Source organism: Clupea harengus, chromosome 18 (genome assembly GCF_900700415.2).
Source record: "Clupea harengus chromosome 18, Ch_v2.0.2, whole genome shotgun sequence".
In the NCBI taxonomy this organism is placed as follows: domain Eukaryota; kingdom Metazoa; phylum Chordata; class Actinopteri; order Clupeiformes; family Clupeidae; genus Clupea; species Clupea harengus.
Window position 1 is genome coordinate 1,163,916 of NC_045169.1, and position 21,002 is coordinate 1,184,917.

At 45.7% G+C, this 21,002-nt stretch overlaps 1 protein-coding gene across 4 annotated transcripts in view; it reads left to right on the forward strand.

Moving 5' to 3' along the window:
- The window catches only part of col4a6 (collagen, type IV, alpha 6), an 87,267-nt gene that overhangs the window by 26,320 nt on the left and 39,945 nt on the right, over nucleotides 1-21,002 (forward strand). For all 4 annotated transcript variants that reach the window (XM_031585577.1, XM_031585576.1, XM_031585578.1 and 1 more), the window contains exon 4: nucleotides 15,084-15,164. In XM_031585577.1, coding sequence (XP_031441437.1) covers nucleotides 15,084-15,164 — 81 coding nt within the window. The remainder of the gene's footprint in view (nucleotides 1-15,083; nucleotides 15,165-21,002) is intronic.

Here is a 21,002-nt window from a genome sequence, read left to right on the forward strand (position 1 = left end):
TCTTCCTCTTCTACATCTGTGCCTGCACCTACAGCGGGTCCTATAGTGGCACTCAACAAGTCTATTCTGTGGGTGTTGGTGTTGACACACAATACGTTGTTCTTGCTCATTCCTTATAACCATTCCTACCGGGCGCTGAGCCTGCAGGGCTCCCCCCTCACAGCGTGGCTGTCCACACATCAAAAAGGGCCCCGTGTTTGTTCAGTATCATGTGATCGGCATGTTTGACCCCGCGGATGAAAGCAATGAAAACACATCCGCAGCGAAAGCCAATGTGTGCCGAGATCCCCAGGAAACTGAACAGTGGCAGCTCTCCTTGGGTTGGGGCGGTCCTTGTCTGTTGGCCTGGAGAAGGGTGATGGGCTGTGTGTGAGGCGGACCTCTCTCATTGGCACGGCAGGGCAGGGCAGGGCAGGGCAGGGCAGGGCAGGGCAGGGCAGGGCAGGGCAGGGCAGGGCAGGGCAGGGGGAAGGCATGAATCATTGCCAGGATACACGCTAGAAGACCTGCATTGCAACACCTGCTCTGCCCTGACACAAAGTGTACCAGAGTTAGGAAAAGCAAGAGCTTTTCAAACCCCCTCATCCATTTTTTTGGATGTCCTTCCCTCTGTTCTCCTTGTCTTCCTGTCCTCTCTAATCAGTGTGTTCACCCATCTGTCTCTGTCAGGGTGGGGAGTGGGAGGCAGGATGATGACCCCTCATTAGGGGAAACTGTTCTCTTTCTCTGCACCTGAATAGGAGACAGATGCGAAAGGGAAAAGACACATGCGCTCCATTCTCATGCTCAGCCCAGAGCTAAGGGCCTGCTGCCGGGGGTGGAGATGGGAAGCAAGCTCGCGTGCAGCAGCATCCCTCACAGCCCAGTTGTGTCCTGCAGGACACACACACACACACCACACACACACACACACACACACACATACCACACACACACACACACACACACACACACACAGACACACACACACACACACAGACACACACAGACACACACACACACACACACACACACACACACACACATACCACACACACACACACACACACACACACACACACACACACACACACACACACACACACACACACACACACACACACACACACACACACACACACACACACACACACACACACACACCAGTAGGAACTGGCCCTGCTGTGCTTTTGATAGGGTAAAACAGCCAAATGGCCGACAGAGAGCAACAAGCGAGAGGCAGACTGGCCTGGACTCTTTTTCTCCTCTTTCCTCTCTTTCCTCTCTTTCTCTCCTTCCCTCTCCCCTCCTCTTCTACAATCCTATTGTTTTATTTCTTACTGTTCTCCTTTCTTGGCATGTCCCGTTTCCACAAGTAGCAGATGTCAGTATCTGAGTGTTCCCCACAGTACAGCCCTGATACCAGTGGACCCTGCCTGTCTCAAACATGCACTTGGCAGGTACAAGGTGTCTCCCCTCTTTCCTTAACTCTGGCATTTTTTGTGGCATGTTTCTATTTCTTCATCTGACATTTGGAGTACATTGAGGTGTTGATGAGGGGGATGGATGAGGGGATCTCGAGGTCAGCTCAGGGCTTTGTCCTGTAATGGCATCAGCTCTAGGGGCCAGTTTCAACCTTCAACTTTGCCTTTACACCACCTGGCAGTCTTTTGAGAATACTTCAATCTGTGGGAGTAGTTTGAGGAGGTCATTCACAGTTAAAATGCTGAGGTCGACAGGTCAGCCTACCTTGAGGAACCTTTGGGAAATGTGATTTACTCTGACAGCTCATTTCTACCTTTTGCACAATGCATTTGTGAGATATGTGGTGCTGACAGAGTGTTGCTGTTTTCCTCTCAGCACTTATAGCTCCAGGGAGAGCAAATATGGGTCACAGCAGCAACACAGAGGCTTACAGTTGCACCTGATTAGCTGGAGGGCTGGGGTAACCCAGGTGATTGGCATGTGGTGCTGTTGTAAAAGATGCCAGAGATGCACCTCTGGAGAGACACACACACACACACACACACACACACACACAATCACACACACACACACACACACACACACACACACACACACACCTCTGGAGAGGGGGTTTCTCCAGGCCATGTTCTCAGAGCTCTGGATGACACCTGGTTTCTGTGAACTTCCTGCACTCCACCATCCATCTCTTGTCCTCAGCCAGCAGACTGACCAGACCAACCCAGTGCCACTTATATGACTGCTTCAATGAGCGGCACACCTGGCCAGCTGTGGGGTTGAGAGGGAGAACATGGAGGTAGAATTGAAAGGTTACAGCAAAGGGCTAAACCCTCACACGAAGAAGAACTGAAATTATAAATGAGATGTGTGCTGTTCGAGTCTGAATTGGTTCTCTGCCAGGTTTGATAACATCTCATTATCTGTAATATAGATGTCACACCTGGTTTAAAATGGTTCATAGCTTCAAGGTCCAAAATCACAAAACAACTGCATGTGGAAAATGATGTTACTATTCAAATGTTAATTGTTCTCTTCCTAAATGACATAAGTAGCATACTTGCTATTTAAACCAAAATAGTTATTACTAATAGGTTTAGGCATGAGTAGGGTGGAGACCTTAATTACTTCCTCCCCCATGTTTCAAACCCATAACACAGTGTGGTTTGCCACAGTGGTGTAATCCTTGATGATAAATGATAAAAGCATAAACCTTAAGGAAACTGCTTCTGCATTTACTGATAGTACAGGCGTAGGTCTGAGTATGCTCTTGTCTCTGAGTATGCTCTTGCCATTCACACATGGTGGGGCTGAGGCATCTGAGATCAAATCAGCTAATCAGACAGATTGTGAGCCAGATGTTTTTGTGTTTGTAAATGTGTCTGTAATGTAAGAATATGTGTATGTTAGAGGGAAACTTGTGAGTGTGTTTATATATGTCTGTGTTTAGACTGTGATAGCTTTAGAGTAGAGAGCGTTTGGACCGTTTGGATGGTTGAGTCAGGGCCGGAGGTGCACATATCTCTAAAGAAATCAAGCAATTGCCAGACTTTTCCCTCTTTTCTCTACATTTGGATGAAGCCGACAGTGGATTTCACCCACCTCACGCAGAGGAGGCCAACCAGTTAGTTCGGTAGGAGAAAGTGACCCATAGACAACGATAGAACATGAGATGGAGGCAGTATGAATCTATTTCATGCTATTTTCAAGCAGAAACCTTTGATTTGGAATGATACTTTTGCAATAAGGACTAAGAGGCACAGCTCCACTCCTAACCCATGAGACATGCGAGTGGTGGGGAAGGGGAAGACTTCAGAAACACTGGTGCTGGGTGGATCCTGTTTGATCTGTGGAAACTTGTCTTCCAAAACTGAGAGAAGACTCTTTTTTTCTCTCTCTGAAAGCAATATGAGAAGGAATGATGCCTGCGAGCTCTTCTGATCCAGATTGACATTTGTGTAATAAGGGTTAGCTATTCCCCTGCCGCCGCCGGGCAGCCACCTTATAGAGCCTTTGTTCTCCTAAGCATGCCCACTTCTCTGACTGTTCACTGTGATTTGCAGGGCAGTCATATAATGGCCATCTTTGACCAGCAAACCAAACGTACTCGTTGTCCATGTAATTCCGTTTCTGTTATCTTGGGCCTTAGATGGGTACCACCATGTCACCACTGGCTGATAAGAACTCTCTCTATCACCACGTTCATAGTAACTTGTACTCCTTTACAACTTATAATTGAATTCATTTAGTTTGTGCTTATCTTTCATCTATGACATTAATCATAATTACCCAGATACAAATCTAGATTCTCAGCCCAGATCTTTTTTTTTTTCCAATCACTGAGCCTGTATCTTCCCATCTACCTCCTTTATTAAAGTGCTTCAAGCACGAGAGTGTCAGCAGCCATGGCTGAACCCAACAGAGATGACTTCAAAAGCCCCGAAAGCAAAAAGGGTTTTTTGAAGAGATGATTCCCCCCTCCCCCATTCTGTTGTCTTTTATGAGATTCCTTCCTTTTCTTCTCTTTCTCTACCCCCACCGCACCCAGCTCCATTCAGTGCTCTGGGCATTTTTCATTGGCTGCCATCAAAGTCACTATGGCTTAATGGTGTGTAGGTAACTCTGTTGTTACCCATTCACACTGGCGCCTGTGACAAAAAGAAGAGAAGTTGGTCTCTGAACAAAGGCCCTGTCCCATGGCTGATATTTTACACACACACACACACACACACACACACACACACACACACACACACACGCACACACACGCACACACAGCAGAGCCATCTCTTTGGCTCCAGTGAAAGCAGACATTGTTTGGAAGGGAAGAAAGTGACTAGGAGTTAGTTTCTTTCTAGTTCAGTGGTCACAGTTAATTACAAAACGTTTACCTTAATGAACAGCACACGTTTGAATAACTGAATTTAAAGGTAAAACAATGGTTCTTACAAAGTGTCTGTGTGCATTGTCTTTAGATGAATACACTGGTGTACTTGTGTAAATGTGCACGCTGTGTTTACGGATATCAGTGATATTAACAGCTACACTGCCCCTAGAGGTGAGAATAAGAACTGCACAGTCAATGTGCTCAAGACAAAAATAACTACCCACAACCACATGTTCATGATAACCGAAGTTTCACTTTGTCAAGGTATCTTACAAAACCACAGAGGGCCCTGGCAACCCTCTTTATCGATTTAGTCATTGTGTGTTCATGAATCAGAATGTTTGCACCCAGACAGTCAAGCAAACAAGCCAGAGACTCATTCCGTGCTGAGTCACGGCCAGCCATAGTCAGCTCACCTGTTGTGCCTGAGCTGGGTGGCGAGGGCATGGGAGGAGAGGAGTGAATGAACGTGTGCCTCCTCCTGTACCAGCGCCATGTTTGCTTTTGACTTAGAGATGAGGAATTCATGAGGCCAGGCTAGCCTCCTGCTACCACATTAGCAAAACACACACAAACAAATGCTACACAGACTGAATACAAGTCATACTTATACTGTACATTATACATGCATCAACACGCAATGTCACTTGAACACATGTAATGGGAACTTACTCACTTTGACATACATGGCGGAATTGTCAGGGACATCTTTCTTTTATGATCCAGCTCATTCTTCCATGTTCACTCACACACACACAAGACATTCACACTGATCAGTGCATCTTAAACACACACACGCACACGCACACACACACACACACCACACGCACACACACACACACACACACACATTCATGCACACACACACACACACACACACACACACACACACACACACTTCTCTAGCCCACCTCAGACTATGGCACCACTCCCGACTCTGTTCACTTCCTAAAAAAAGATCCTTCTCACTCTGAAACATCCGCTTGCTATTTATAGCAGGTGGTTGGCAACAAGCAGGTCTGAGCTGTGTGTGTGTGTGTGAGTGAGTGAGTGAGTGAGTGTGTGTGTGTGTGTGTGTGAGTGAGTGAGTGTGTGTGTGTGTGTGTGTGTGTGTGTGTCTGTGTGTGTGTGCGTGCGTGTGTGTGTGTGTGTGTGTGTGTGAGTGTGTGTGTGTGTGAGTGTGTGTGTGTGTGTGTGTGGACACAGTGGATGAGGAAGGTGTGTCCTGGCACAACAGTGAGATTCCAACTCAATGTAGCTCAATGCCAGCTGGTGACCTAGAAACACCCAGCGAGCAGCTCCACCCGGCGACACTCAGACAGTTAAGTATACTCAAGACAGTTAAGTATACTCATGCTACAAGAGCTGTACCAGCTATCACCTATCAACACTCTTGTGCACATATACTTATGTGGCAGTGCCATCATTCAACCTACGTGCATACTTATTTATCGTAATTAGCATATTTATATAGCCACAACATCCACAGCCTTGAATGGAACCTTTACATTTGAAAGGGTGTAGAGGGCCAATACATTGTAAATGCAGAGACAGTTACATTGAATGAGTGTAAACTCTGACTAGACAAGTTTTTATTGTGTATGCGTGTGGAGAGTGGAACCATTAGCTCAAGTTAGGTGCTGCTCATATAGAGTGGGTATGCTTCTTTGTTGATGGTTCATCTGACCCAGGGCCTGAAAGCATAATATGAACCCTGTGTGACACGTATGTTCCCATTGAGGGGCGAGCCACCCAAAGGGTATCACTGATCACGAAGAGCGTCAGCTCAGCTTTCTCCCGCTCCCCTCTCGGAGGGTAACCTTAAACTGCAGGTAGGCTGAAAGACCCTACAAAAGGCCACAATTATGCCTGCTTTATGGGAGCTGTCAAAGAGAAAAGATCATAGAAAGTTAATGCAGCACTGAACATGCCTGAGATCTCTCTGGTTACATGGCTGTTTTATGCCCAAGACTCAAAAACAGATTTGGTTCTTTTGGAAACCTCCACAATAGACTCACGACAACTTCTCTTTACCCGTTCTGTGCTCTCCTCCCTCCCTCCCCACCTCCTCTCTCACCTCCTCACCACCTCCTCTCCTCCTCTATGCACTTGCCCCCCCCCCCCCCCCCCCCCTCCACTCCTAGTCTCTGCATGGCGTTTACCACTTCAAACATCATTATTAACACAGCAGCACTTAATAGCTCTAATTGTAGCCTAGAGAGGAAGGGGTCTCCTCTGCCTTTCATCAGTGAGATTGAGCTTAAGTAGATAACGCTCACACACCGAGGGCAACAGACACATTCCCCCCGCCAGCAGTAGCTCTGGGATGTCTCTGGCCTGCAAACTGACAACCATGTTGGCTTGACAGTGTGTGCAAATGTTAGCCTGTCAAACTAAGTGAACTTATAAATTGCTCAGTCGCAGAGGTACTGCGTGAAGCTTAAATATCTAAAATTGTGTTGCAAATAGCGTGTCCTGTCGAGGTTGATTAAATGCAGCACACAATCATATTGCTTGTCTAAATGTTGAGGCACTTGACTACCAAATCACCGTGGTGATACAATGCCTCTTTCCTGGGTTGCTTGTAACCTCTGATGTAGTCTGAAGATTAAGGAGTCAAGCATCTACGCCACACAAAGGCTTTGTTGGCACAGTAATGAGTTACAGTCTGTGGGTAAACACCTTCACCCTGCAATCAGAGTAGGCCCATTTGAATGCAGCCTCCCAAAGCACTCAGGGGGATTGTGGACTGGGTTTACATGATGTGTACCCGCACATGACCCGAGCGAAGGTGGCAGCCTGCCAGCAGCACTGCTGCGCCAACACAAAAGTGACACAGGACTTTCCCATGTCTACATGCCCTTGTGCTGTGGGACGGACTCAGGGTGGAACAGGTCTGATGCTGCACAGAAAAGGGAAGAGAGTCTGACTGATTGAAATGAACACTCAGCATTAATGTTTCAGAATGATTCAGATGGAGGGAGATCACGCGAGATAAAAGACATAGGTTTTGGCTCCTACTGGGTCAAAATGACAATTTTAAATAAGAGTGTTTTTTTTGGTTTTCCTTGCAACACATGTGACATATCTCCGCCTCCTCCGTTTTGCCAATGGCAGGATGGAAGAGGAAGGAAGTGAAAGGTTGTATTCCGACACGCCGGAGTGATAGATGATCAGGCAGGGGCAGGGACAGCCGCTCTAAACATAGAACATCAACAGACTGGAGCCAAACCCTATGATCTTCATCCCAGTGCCAATGAGCTCACTGCCACCCTGCCCACTCGGCTCTTAAACGAGTGGATGTTTCAGTACTGACTGAGGTCTTTCAGTTTGACAGTATTGAACAAGCCTGTCTATCCAGAAAAATCCTCACGAATCAGGTCAAAACCTTTAATAGTCAGTAAATGATATCCCATTAGACTTATATCTGACACAGACTAAACTAGTTAAATAGGAAGAGGAAGCAATTGTTTTTCTCATGTCCCGATGAACTAGGGAATAAGTTACTAACAGAAACATACAAACTTCCTTTGGCCTACCACACAAACCAGCAGTCATGGACCAATTTCAGCAGCTCCAAGGAGGGACATGTTGGAGCAGGGCCTGTAGAATACCTGGGCTGGGTGAGGATTAGGTGCCGGGGATTAGAGAAGCTGTTCCCCACAGACATGCCCAGACTCCTTTTCAAGCAAGCCAGTCCCAACACCTCCGTGGCAGCCATGTCCCATCATGCACCTCAACGATGAGCGCTGGCTTCATTTGAAATGATGTAGAATAGATGATGGGGCACTGGCATAGCTTGGAGGCAGTGGTTAACATATAAACATTCTGACAGGGGATTGATCACAGTCCTCTGACATGTGAAATGTACACAAATTAGCATGATTGCAGACATGCAATCGTAGCAAATGTGTTGAAGTTATTGCTTGTCAGCGTATAGGAAAGGTTTGAGGATGAGCAGAAGGAATCAGGACGTGAAAGAAGAGAGAGAAAAAAAGAGTCAAAGATAATGTTAAAGGATGAGCAATGGAATGTAGAGGTTTTGCTAAGAAGAGCCCAGGAAGTTGTTTGTAATTATGAAGAATCTCACATAAACTCTTCTATGCCAGAAATGTCATTTGCTGTTGTAATATGGTGTGCATGTTTACAGGAAGTTACTCTCTGAAATGAAAAGCATGTTTACAAGATTAGCATCCAAACAAATCATGTAACTGCCTCCATATTTCGAGATATCAAATCAGTGGTATATTTATGGTGAACACTTGGCTGTTAATGTTCACTTTAGATCGACTCTAGTCACAGTGTTGTGCTGCTCAGGACAGTTTGCTGCCGTTGGGTGGTCTGGTTTACATTAAACAGGAAGTCATGTAAAATGGCGGGGGATTCCAGCAGAGGAGGGGTGGTGGTGGTGAGGAGGAGGAGGGCAGATGAGGAGAGGAGATGTTGTGTCCGCGGGTAAACTGTTGGAGGATGCATTGAACAAACACAGCTGCAGGAGCACACGTCACACACGTCACACACACTGGGCTCAGCTTTTCAGATATGGAATGCCATCAATCTCCAGTTAACACAACAGCTTAGATTTGAGCCCTCTGGACACGCTTTCCAGGTTGTCTCGACTGCCAGCTGATCCTAATGGACATCGAACCTTTTGCCTTGAGTCAAGATGGTGTCGTGGAATTTGCATTTTGGGCCTCAGTGTCTCTCTGCACTGCTTTGCATATTTGTCGATGCCTTTGTGAAGAAGAGAACACAAAGGGTCGCCTCATTCCCTTCTTTTGGGCTGAGATCAGATTTCCAAACATACTAAAGGTCACATATCTCTACCTGAGCAGGGCGTAGCCCCTCGATCTCTTTCTTTCCCTTCCCTTCCCTTCCCTCCCTCCCTCCCTCCCTCTCTCTCTCCGTTCCTCCTGTGTCCCTGTCCCCTCCAGGACCTGTCTCCAACAACAGCACTCTTACTGACAGAAGGAGAGAGGCCCAATGGACAGGTGGCTTAGGATGTGTTTGCTTTGCTGCTGTGCTACAGGATAGACACCTAAAGCAAGCTTTCAATGTTAATCTCCGGGTCATCATGTGCAATAGACATATCTGGGTCTGATCAACTTAACACAATGATCTGTCTCTGTATCTGTATTCGAATAGAAGTGAGCGTGGTTAATGCGGGAAGTCACGTTAAATCAGGCTAATATATTTTTCTAACCTAATATTCATTGGCAATGCAATTGTTGTGTCTTGAACATTACTGCAGTTTGCTAGGGAAACGTGATTTACTAGTTTACAACAGTAGAGTCTATTGCTAGTTTCAAAAATGACTTGATGATGACACTTGAACTTGTAGTTGTCTGTTTAGATAACCATGAAATGCTAGGTAGGGTGTTAGTGGTTGCCAAGTAAAAATGAATTCAATTCAATCTAATACATCTTAAATGGATGAATATTGACTGAAATACAAAACGCTGTTTCTTTCAATATTTCAGCAGGGTTTTTAGATGGAGGAAATAAACACTATAACAATTAAAAATGATATGCTCTAAGCTTAATTTTGATGGGATTCAAAGATTGAGGGGGTTTGAAAGAAATGCAGCCGCCACGCCAGGCTTTTGTCTCGCTAGCTCTTGTTCATGACGCCTCGATGCGCACGTTTCCCTGAGTGATAGGCGCTCATCTCTCAGAGGGCTGCCTGCGGTGCACTCACTCAGCGGGGGCAACTACAGAATATATCGATCACATTTCAATAATGTGTAGTAAATGAAACAACTCGTTAGTGAAATCAAAGTCCTATGTTGCAAACAGAATGGGCATTTTTGATCCCGTGGCCATCCACAATGATATGAATCATTCAGTAGAGACATGAAGCATAGACATGGCAGTCATGGAGTTGACTTTTTCTGAATAATAACAAGCAACTTCGGGGTAGTAGACTTTCATCGCCCAGTTTGTGCTTCCCCAAGTAACGTATTGGGACTCAGGTACATCCTCATTGTGCAACTCTCAAAGACAAGGGCGCGGGCGGGGGGTGTGTGTTCTGTGTCTACAAATATGTGTGTGCATGTGATGAAACCCTTCAGGGAGTCCATTTTCTTAACCCTCTGGAGGGATATTTTGTTTTTTGTTCTTGTTGTCAATATGCCTTTAAAGTTCTGCACGTTTTTGTCCTAGAGTCATAAAAACAACACCCCCAGAAACCTTTAATCTTCTTCATGTATGCCATTTGTGCATTAATGTTTTCAGTTAGAGGAAATATACAAAAACATCAAGGCATGTCAGACTATCTAAAAAAGTCTAACAGGCCTCATCTGGCTTCAAGTCCATGATGGTAGCATTGTTTCAAAGTGTTTGCCGTTGTTCACTTGTAAGAGTGGAAGCTATCAAAGTTTCCAGCACACAAATGCACACACACAAACACATACTCATACACACACACACACACACACACACACACACACACACACACACACACACACACACACACACACACACACACGCACACACACACACAATCTCAGACTCACAAACAGATCCGAAAGAGAACCTTCACATTTCTGCTTTGCAGTATGACTTCATGCATCCATTCACATTGCCATTAGCTACATGTGTTCTTGCGTGTATATGAGTGTACATGTGTGTATATGAGTGTACATGTGTTCTTGCGTGTATATGAGTGTACATGTGCTCTTGCGTGTATATGAGTGTGTATGTGTGTATATGTGTTCTTGCGTGTATATGAGTGTACATGTGCTCTTGCGTGTATATGAGTGTGTATGTGTGTATATGTGTTCTTGCGTGTATATGAGTGTACATGTGTTCTTGTGTGTATATGAGTGTACATGTGCTTGCGCGTGTATATGAGTGTGTATGTGTGTATATGAGTGTGTATGTGTGTATATGAGTGTACATGTGCTTGTGTGTGTATATGAGTGTGTATGTGTGTATATGAGTGTGTTTGCGTGTATATGAGTGTGTATGTGTGTATATGAGTGTGTATGTGTGTATATGAGTGTACATGTGCTTGTGCGTGTATATGAGTGTGTATGTGTGTACATGTGTTCTTGTGTGTATATGAGTGTGTATGTGTGTACATGTGTTCTTGTGTGTATATGAGTGTGTATGTGTGTATATGAGTGTGCATGTGTGTACATGTGTTATTGTGTGTATATGAGTGTGTATGTGTGTACATGTGCTTGTGCGTGTATGTGTGTATATGAGTGTGTATGTGTGTATATGAGTGTGTTTGCGTGTATATGAGTGTGTATGTGTGTATATGTGTGTATATGAGTGTGTTTGCGTGTATATGAGTGTGTATGTGTGTACATGTACATGTGCTTGTGCGTGTATATGAGTGTGTATGTGTGTATATGAGTGTGTATGTGTGTATATGAGTGTGTATGTGTGTATATGAGTGTGTATGTGTGTACAAGGTCCTCCTTAAGTTCCTTTATTGTCCCTCTCCCAATAGACATCCTTTTTTTCCCCACTGAAAAGCTGTGAGGAATGCTAAGGTGTGGTGCTGGTAATTGTAAGGCACCTTCTCATCTTTCAGCCTGAGGTTTTAACAGGCCAATCTCTAAATGTTCTATATGAGCCTTGGCTTATGTTCCTAGCGCTCTGCCAACTGGGGGAAAGGCTCCTTTCTAACAGTGCGATGAGGAATCGACATGCCTCGGCTTCTGCCGCTCCTCATTTTCTCTTGTTTTCTCCCTTTCAGTCCCTTCCTCCCTCCAACAACACCCCTCCTCCCCCGCTCCGTCCCGTAGGAGTCACTCGTGCTCTTTGCCAAATGTATGCCCATGTGCCCGTGTGCCCGTGTGCCAGTCAGGGCCCCAATGTTGTGCTCTGTTCTGCGCTTTGAGCCCCGTCTCCACACCATCTCGTTATCGCCCTCCCCCACATCTCTCTCTCTCTCTCTCCCCCTCTCTCTCTCTCTGTATGGGGCAGGCTGGTAGGGTAACCTTGCTCCCCCTCTCCCCCCCCTCTCTCCCTCTCTGTATGGGGCAGGCTGGTAGGGTAACCTTGGCCTGCTTGTGTCAAGCTGATTAGCGGCACAGAGGAGATCAGAGAGAGCTGGACCAGGCTCAGCCCAATCCTTCTCTTTGTCTCTCTTTTTCTCTCTGTCCCGTTTCCTTTCTTTCTCCACTTCTCTCCCGCTCCCTCTGTTTCTCCATCTCTCTTTTGTTCTGGAGAAACAGCCTCCTTCCTCCCCATAGAGGGTCAAGAGTTTGGAAGCTAGCGACTTCATCTGGGCTTCATGTGACACGCCAGACTCAGAACCTGTGACTACATGGGAGCTTAAAAGACACACTTGTGTTTGCGAGTGCACACACACACACACACACACGCACATACACACACACACACACACACACACACACATACATACACACACTCACATGCACGCACGCACACACACACACACACACACACACACACACACACACACACACATGCACATACACACACACACACACACACACACACACACACACACATACACACACTCTCACATGCACGCACGCACACTCACACACACACACATACACACACTCACGCACGCACGCACGCACACACACACAAAGGACTCCCAGACAGACACACCAAATGACCATGTGGGTTAAAGCAAGGGTTGCCCACATCATATGTATCCTCTTAGGCCCCTCAGGACTGTTAGCGTCTCGTCCTCCTCCATCCCCCCACTCCACTCCACTCCTCTCCTCTCCGGCTCGGCCACCTGGGGCTTTCACCAGCCTGCCGGCCTGACACCCTTTCATTCCCTAATCGTATTGAAACTGTATCCGTGACCCTTAACCTCCAGAGCTCTGACAGACTCACCCCAAACAGGCTGAAATGAGAATGTGTGAGTGTGAGAGAAATGGTGTGTTAATGGTTCGTGTGTGTGTGTGTGTGTGTGTGTGTGTGTGTGTGTGTGTGCGTGTGTGTGCGTGCGTGTGTGTGTGTGTGTGTGTGTGTGTGTGTGTGTGTGTGTGTGTGTGTGTGTGTGTGTAGCGTAGTACTCTGTGACTGTGAATGGACTCCATTATATTGGCCTGTTGATCTGGTCCAGGATTAGAACTGACCATTTGCTCTGGCCATTTCCCATTTTTAGATCTGGTGATATATATTTGTGTTCCTTTATTGATATTATGGTGTCTTCACTCACTTTTAGTTTTATTCTTTGAGTCTAAAGATAAACAAATGAGTCACCATTTTTCAGACACTTTAGTTCATTTCCTAAAGCCTTGGCAGATCTGCTATATAAGAGTTTATGTAGACAAACTGGATTTGGAAAGTAATCCTTCGTCAAGCTTTGGACAACCGAGCTCACTATTCTCTTTGTGTTACTGTGGTTTATGTAGGTGTGTGTGTGTGTGTGTGTGTGTGTGTGTGTGTGTGTGTGTGTGTGTGTGTGTGTGTGTGTGTGTGTGTGTGTGTGTGTGAGAGAGAGAGAGACAGAGACAGAGAGAGCATTTTTGTAGCACAACTTCTCATAATTTCCATATAGGGTAAGGTGCCGTTGTGGTGTGTTGTGGTGTGGTGTGGTTTGTGGAGCAATGTGGCATATTTCGGCTGTCAGTAACCTGAGTGCTGCTCTCGGTGGCTGTTGCTAGGGGGTTGGTTCTTGTGTGTTGAGCTAAAGCCACATAAGGGCAGGTTTGAGACGCAGTGCCTTTGTTCACCTGTGGAATCTGATCCAGCGGTCCTGTGATCTTCACTGCCACACACAGACCCACAGGCCACGGCATACAGTTGCACTTTATGATCAACGTATGATCACTGGGCGTGGATGGATGTGAGTGGATGTGAATCGCTGGCTGATCTGGCGATCCTAGAAAGAATGCCCATTTCGATGTGTTTCTGTACTGAACAGTTCTGAATGATACACAAAGAGCATGGCCCCGGTGCTCTGCCTGGTTAACTGGTAGGATTATGGAGATGGATTATGGAGATGTGTATATATGTACACATGCTTGACACTCTGAACCGCTGCATCTTTCACACTTTATGCAGCATTGTGTGCTGTTCTTTCAGACAGTTTCTCTAATGTCCGTCTTATAGAACCTTAACGCTGTATCCACACCCTATCTCTACAAACCAAGGGGGCATCAATCGGTACCTTTGACAAGGCCTGCTAACCCATTGGAACATGTTAGCTCTCAAAGACGGATCTTTGATAGCTCAGGAGACCTAGATGTGATCTAATTGTTGTTTCAATTATAAAATCAATTTAAAAAGTATCCTAAAACTCCTGAGGAGAAACAGTTTGAGACAGAAATGAGATAAGGCCCCTTTTCTTTAAAAAAAGATCTACCTACCCCTCTCCACAACAACTTTGAACAGGCATCGTCTCATAGGCCTCATCTCAAACACCAAGGTTGTCTTTAGAGAGAAACAGAGGAGGTCATATTGAGATGTCTAAATATTTAGTCAAAACTGAGCATGATTTGTGACCCTGTTGAGATCTCTCCTTGACCACCATAGGAGAAATCAGAGAAGCAAAGAGATCAAAAGACTAAATCTCACTTTTAATCTCATTGTTGTCTAGGAGAAACTAAGAAGATAATAAGGAATCTCCTTTTTTCTTCTTTTCTTATGGAGAAACACCCTGTGAAATCCTGTCAAAGGCTGACCAGTGCATAGGGTGACCACTGCATATGTGTGGAGAAACATGTAACTCTCTTTCACAGTTCTTTGCTGCTTTGCTGATGTTTGAATGTGCTTCTCTCTCCCATCTTCACAGGGGACGAATACCAATGAGCCATGTGCTGGACGAGACTGCAGTTCAGGAGGATGTGCGTGTCTACCGATTAAAGGCAGTCGGGTAAGCACAAGCTCTTAACTTTACTCTGGCACTCCAACAAGGCCACTTTTTCGGCCTCTTCAAGGAAAAGGTGGCATGTTCCATTTTTAGTAAGCAGAACTAGGCTTTTCTAATGTGGAAAGCACTACTTTAGCATTCAGACTGTTTGATTGTATGCAGTCTTATTGTGTATTGGGGTGTCACATGCCAGAAGAACTAACGCAAGGCGAGCCAATCAATACAGACTCATATCACAAATTAGGAGTCCATGTCATTTCCAAATATACAGGGACACATATGCAGACACACAAGTATAGCCAGATCAAATCTACTATCTGCATCAACGTGACTCTAATTAGTGACGTGCAAAAGCACTCTTCAGTAAGGAATGTCAGGTCAATCTCAGGTGTATCAGCGGGTATATCACGCCTCTCTTTTAAACACACACAAATTGTTTTCAAACCATATAAGGCTAAAACAAGAATTTGGTTGGCAGTCTAAGAATGCCTCGCCTTTATTCCCTGCAGGAAGGAGTAATATGCAATGCTCTTCACTGAAAAATAAGTGGAGTATATTAAAGAAGAAAAATGCATCCCTGTAATTCCTCCAAGGGACACACTGCCTCTTCCCCACACACAACCAGCAAAACACACACACAACCAGCAAAACACACACACAGCCAGCAAAACACCCACACAACCAGCAAAACAAAAAGTATATTTTGATAGAGTCAAGCTGCCTGACTGAGCAGGTTGTAACAGTGCCTGTTTGCAGAGCTGGGTGACATACTGCTGATATCCCTGCCTGCCGGACATGGAATTTCAGCCCAATTATAGGTCCAACCAATCGCGTGCCTGAAGCACAGATCCTCCTGTGGATGTGAGCCAACACAATGTTTCCCCAGGTTACTCTGATCTGATGGCAGGACACCCCCCGCCCCCCGCCCGCTGCACCCCACACCACACCGCACACAGCTGGCCCCAAGCCAAAGCACTGTTCAGTCCTGCCATGCCACACCCAGTAAATTAGTCTGGAGAGAGAGCTATGCACACCTTTTTGCACACAGCTAGACACTCACTTACACACTAACACACACATTAGCCTTATAGTAACACAAACGTGCATTAACATGCACAGGACAACAAACATTTGCACACAGACCCACCTATTTATATACTCTCACAATTTGCACAAATACACGCTTAAATACAGACACACACACAACCGCTTAAACAGCATTGGGGTGTTGTAATAACACACAGACACACACACACACACACACACACACACACACACACACACACACACACACACACAGTAACAAGTTCTTGCACTCCTCTCCTCTTGGGGTTTGTTATTTTTATTTGAACGTCTCTGCGATAACCCTGGCAGATCTATCTCAGGTTAATTTATCTCTCAACCACTGAGATCTATTTATTTTTTTTATTAGAGTAAACATCCCTTCATCTCTGCCCTCAGGAAGGAACAATGGGAGTGTTCTCTTGTTGTCTCATCCTCCTCCTCCTCCTCATGGCCCCGGGCTGCATGTCTTCGACATTATGAACAGTTTCCTTGAGATCCTTGCAAATAGAGTTCCGTTCGATCTGCTTTTTGACAGGAGAGTTCAAAAAGACTGAAAAAAGACCAGACCAGAACTGAAGAACCTTTTAACATATGAGGTTCAACAAGAAACAAATGAGATTCCAGAAGAAAAGAGCAGAGCAGAGCAGAGAGGAGGAGCGTAGACTGGGTCAGGGTAGTGAGTAGGGGAGGACAGAGCAGAGGACTGGCAGAAGGACCAGGCATGACATACAGAACGAAAGGTTGGGTGAAATGCATATCTTTATAATCAGATATTGTGCTGGACAGAGAAGAAGCACACTTTCAAACAGGGTAGAGTTACATAAGAGGATTTTGGCATAAGTGATGAATGGTGACATTACAAACAAATAGAGAAAAAATAAAAAGAGAGCTCACTAAGACCAGAGCACGGCCATCTTGAGAAAGATCAACCTGTAAGAGAGCACAGCCATCTTGAGAAGGATCAACCTGTAAGAGAGCACACTAAGACCAGAGCACGGCCATCTTGAGAAAGATCAACTTGTAAGAGAGCACACTAAGACCAGAACACGGCCATCTTGAGAAGGATCAACCTGTAAGAGAGCTCACTAAAACCAGAGCACGGCCATCTTGATAAGGATCAACCTGTAAGAGAGCTCACTAATACCAGAGCACGGCCATCTTGAGAAGGTTCAACCTCTAAGAGAGCTCACTAAAACCAGAGCACGGCCATCTTGAGAAAGATCAACCTGTATGGAACTAAATGCACCACAGCAAATCCCAACATGACAAGGGGTGGGTAATCCCTAAAGCGTCATTCCCATTTGGCAGCTGAGTTTATTGCCATGAATACATCTTTTATCACCACTGGATTTATTTATTTGATCAGTTGCTTCCAACTATAGGCTATTGTAACATTAAGGTACAAAGGATCTGCTTAAAAATCTAGAGGCTTTAACTCTTGAAGTAACACCTTCTAGAAGTCTCATAGACATGGGTTATTGGACCTGTCAAACTGAAGTTAGCATATCAGACTATTTGTCGTCCTTCAAAGCCTAATGATTACCTATCAATACCAATATGAAAGGTGTGTGATAGCAGAAGATTTAGAGTTTGAGTCATGTTTGAAATTTACATTCTTCTTACTGTAACCTATCATACTGTCTTTTTGTCATACTTTATTTTAAATTTTTTCCCCTCAGTTTCTAACTAGTACTGACTTTGCCCATACGTAGGAAGTCTTTCCCAAATGCAGCGCAGGGGTGAGGGCTGAGGGACTGGCAGTTTACAGAAGGAGAGTTAAGAGAGTACATTCCTAGCTGTCTCTGTGCCGACATACATCTCACTCTTCTTCCCAAAGAGTTCTTTGTGTGTACTTATGTGTGTGTGTGTTGTGTACTTGTGTGTGTGTGTGTGTGTGTGTGTGTGTGTATGCTTGAGATGTGCATTCATATATCTCCCGGGACATTCACACAGTAAGGAAGGGTTTTCTTGACACCACAGTAATGGCGACAGGTGACTAAACACTAGTTACCAGCACTGTCTGAACCCACAGCCCACACTTAGTTTAACACACACACCAGTTTAACCTATACTGCCGTATTCCATCCCCACACTGATATTACACACGGCTGTGGAGCCACATATTACACACTAAAGCCATAACACAGCATGTGAGCCAACTCTGCTCCGTACCAGGGTGAAATGAGGGGTTTGTTATTCGCCTCTTTTCTCCTGAGCGGGAAGCCAGTGTCTGATCCTGCCTCAGCTTAGCCTAGCTTTCTGGAAATGGCCTGATATGGGCCAACTGTGTGTATGTGCTGTGTGAGTACAGGTGTGTGTATGTGTGCTGTGTGTATGTGTGCTGTGTGTATGTGTGTGAGTACAGGTGTGTGTATGTGTGCTGTGTGTATGTGTGCTGTGTGTGTGTGTGTGCTGTTGTAGTATGTGTGCTGTGTGTTATGTGTGCTGTCGTGCTGTGTGTATGTGTGTGTAGTGTGTGTATGTGTGCTGTTGTGTTGTGTGTGCGTATGTGTCGTACAGGTGTGTGAGTACAGGTGTGTGTGTGTGTGTGAGTACAGGTGTGTGTGTGTGAGTGTGTGTGTGTGTGTGTGTGTGTGTGCTGTGTGTATGTGTGTGAGTACAGGTGTGTGTATGTATGCTATGTGTATGTGTTGCTGTGTATGTGTGTGAGTACAGGTGTGTGCTGTGTGTATGTGTGCTGTGTGTGTGTGTGCTGTGTGTATGTGTGCTGTGTGTATGTGTGTGAGTACAGGTGTGTGCTGTGTGTATGTGTGCTATGTGTATGTGTGCTGTGTGTATGTGTGTGAGTACAGGTGTGTGCTGTGTGTATGTGTGCTGTGTGTGTGTGTGCTGTGTGTATGTGTGTGAGTACAGGTGTGTAGGTCGGTTTACAGAGGTTTATACATTTTGTTTCCCTGTTGTGTTTTTGTTAAACAGTGAGGTACATGCTTACGGTTGGGTTTTCCATAGTTTGATTGCCAAGAGTTGTAAATCGAATATGACAGTGCAGCTACAGTAGGTGTTCAGGTATGGGGGGAACTTGGCAGGGTGACTGGGGGCAATTAAAAGCCATCTCACATCCTCTGGGTGTCGGAGGGCTGTAAATCTTCCCCGGAGACTCGGACCCAAACAAGGGTTTATATAAAGTAGATTATCTCGAGTTCCATGTGTAACATTCTTATCTGACACTCTGAACACAGCAAGTCTGAACGGTGATCTGTGAAGGGGAACCGAAGGGAGACTGAGAGAGAGCCAGCAGGGGGTAGGAATGTGAAGAACGAAGAGAAGGGAGATGAGAAATGAATAAGAGAGTCAGTTATCTTCATCAGTAGCGGAGCTGCGTCAATTACCGGCATGCGTCCTCTATATAGCTAGATTTTGTACCCACACTGATAAAGGTGACCAATACATTTGGGTCGGTCAAATATGAAGCAATATCTTCTAACTGGACGGGCTGTCAGGACCAATAGAAAGGTGTCCCCTCCTCCACTTGACTGAAAGGCAGGGGCCTCTTTAGGGCCTCTCTGGGGCCGCCACAGTGGTGTGGGGCTCCCCTGGGCTCTGCTCCACATTACCCCAAGTACAAAGATGTCAAGCTCCCAGCCCATATTGAAGTCATTTGGACCAATAACATCCGTTTCCAGTGAGGTCAAGGGTCGCAGAAAGCTGACAGAATGGTTTGCGTTAAGTGCCATCAGGGGGAAGAAGAGCTAGCTTTCATGTGTAGGAGGGGGGGGCTTTTAGGAGGGAAAACACACACACACACACTGCTCACACACACACACACACACAGTGGGTGACAGATGTCTCCACTTTGTGGCGGTTTGCTTGTTCTTAGATCAGGGTTCCCCTCCGAACAGAGTAAAGATTTAGAGTCGCCTCAAACCAGGTGGACTGGGGCCCTCGCCTGCAGCTCAAGAGCAGGAAGTGCTTTTGTGTTAGCCGTCAGTGTCCTGAGTGCAGAGGGAGTGGACGAGGTGAGGAGTTTGAGTGGACTTGACCGCTGACATGAGAGGCAGGGGTGGGCTTCACATGTGGGCTGCAGGGTTGCTCTGGGTCAGCCTGATTTCTCTGTTTCTCTCGAGCATGCTAGTGTATTCCCTTTTTACAAGTCAGTCAATTTCTCCACAATCTTCAGGTTTGTGTTTTCTAAGGTGTGTGTGTGTGTGTGTGTGTGTGTGTGTGTGTGTGTGTGTGTGTGTGTGTGTGTGTGTGTGTGTGTGTGTGTGTGTGTGTGTGTGTGTGTGTGTGTGTGTGTGTTTCCTGTGTCAGGGGGAATTTGTTTTAGTTTCTCCAAATGATGAAGTCAGAAATGTAATCTCCAAATGAAACTTCTTTGAACAGCACATTGGGTGTTTTCTGAAGGTGCCTTTTCAATTAAACAAATATGTCTTATTAGGATTTAGAGTTTGCACCCCCTAATTTGGCAAGACCTTCAAGTCCTATTATTTTCAGTTGAGTTTAATTGGAATCATGCATCAAGGCATCCAGCATAGAATGCATATGGAGAACAGTGTAGTACAGCGAGCCTTACGACTGAAATGATAGCTGTAATAGGCGGATGAGCAAGTATCTACTTGAATGTGTGTGTGTGTGTGTGTGTGTGTGTGTGTGTGTTCGTGTGGGTGTGTGTGGGTGTGTGTACGTGTGGTGTGTGTGTGTGTGTGTGTGTGTGTGTGTGTGTGTGTGTGTACGTGTGTGTGTGTGTGTGTGTGTGTGTGTGTGTGCGTGTGGGTGTGGGTGTGTGTGTGTGTGTGTGTGTCCATGTACTTCTGA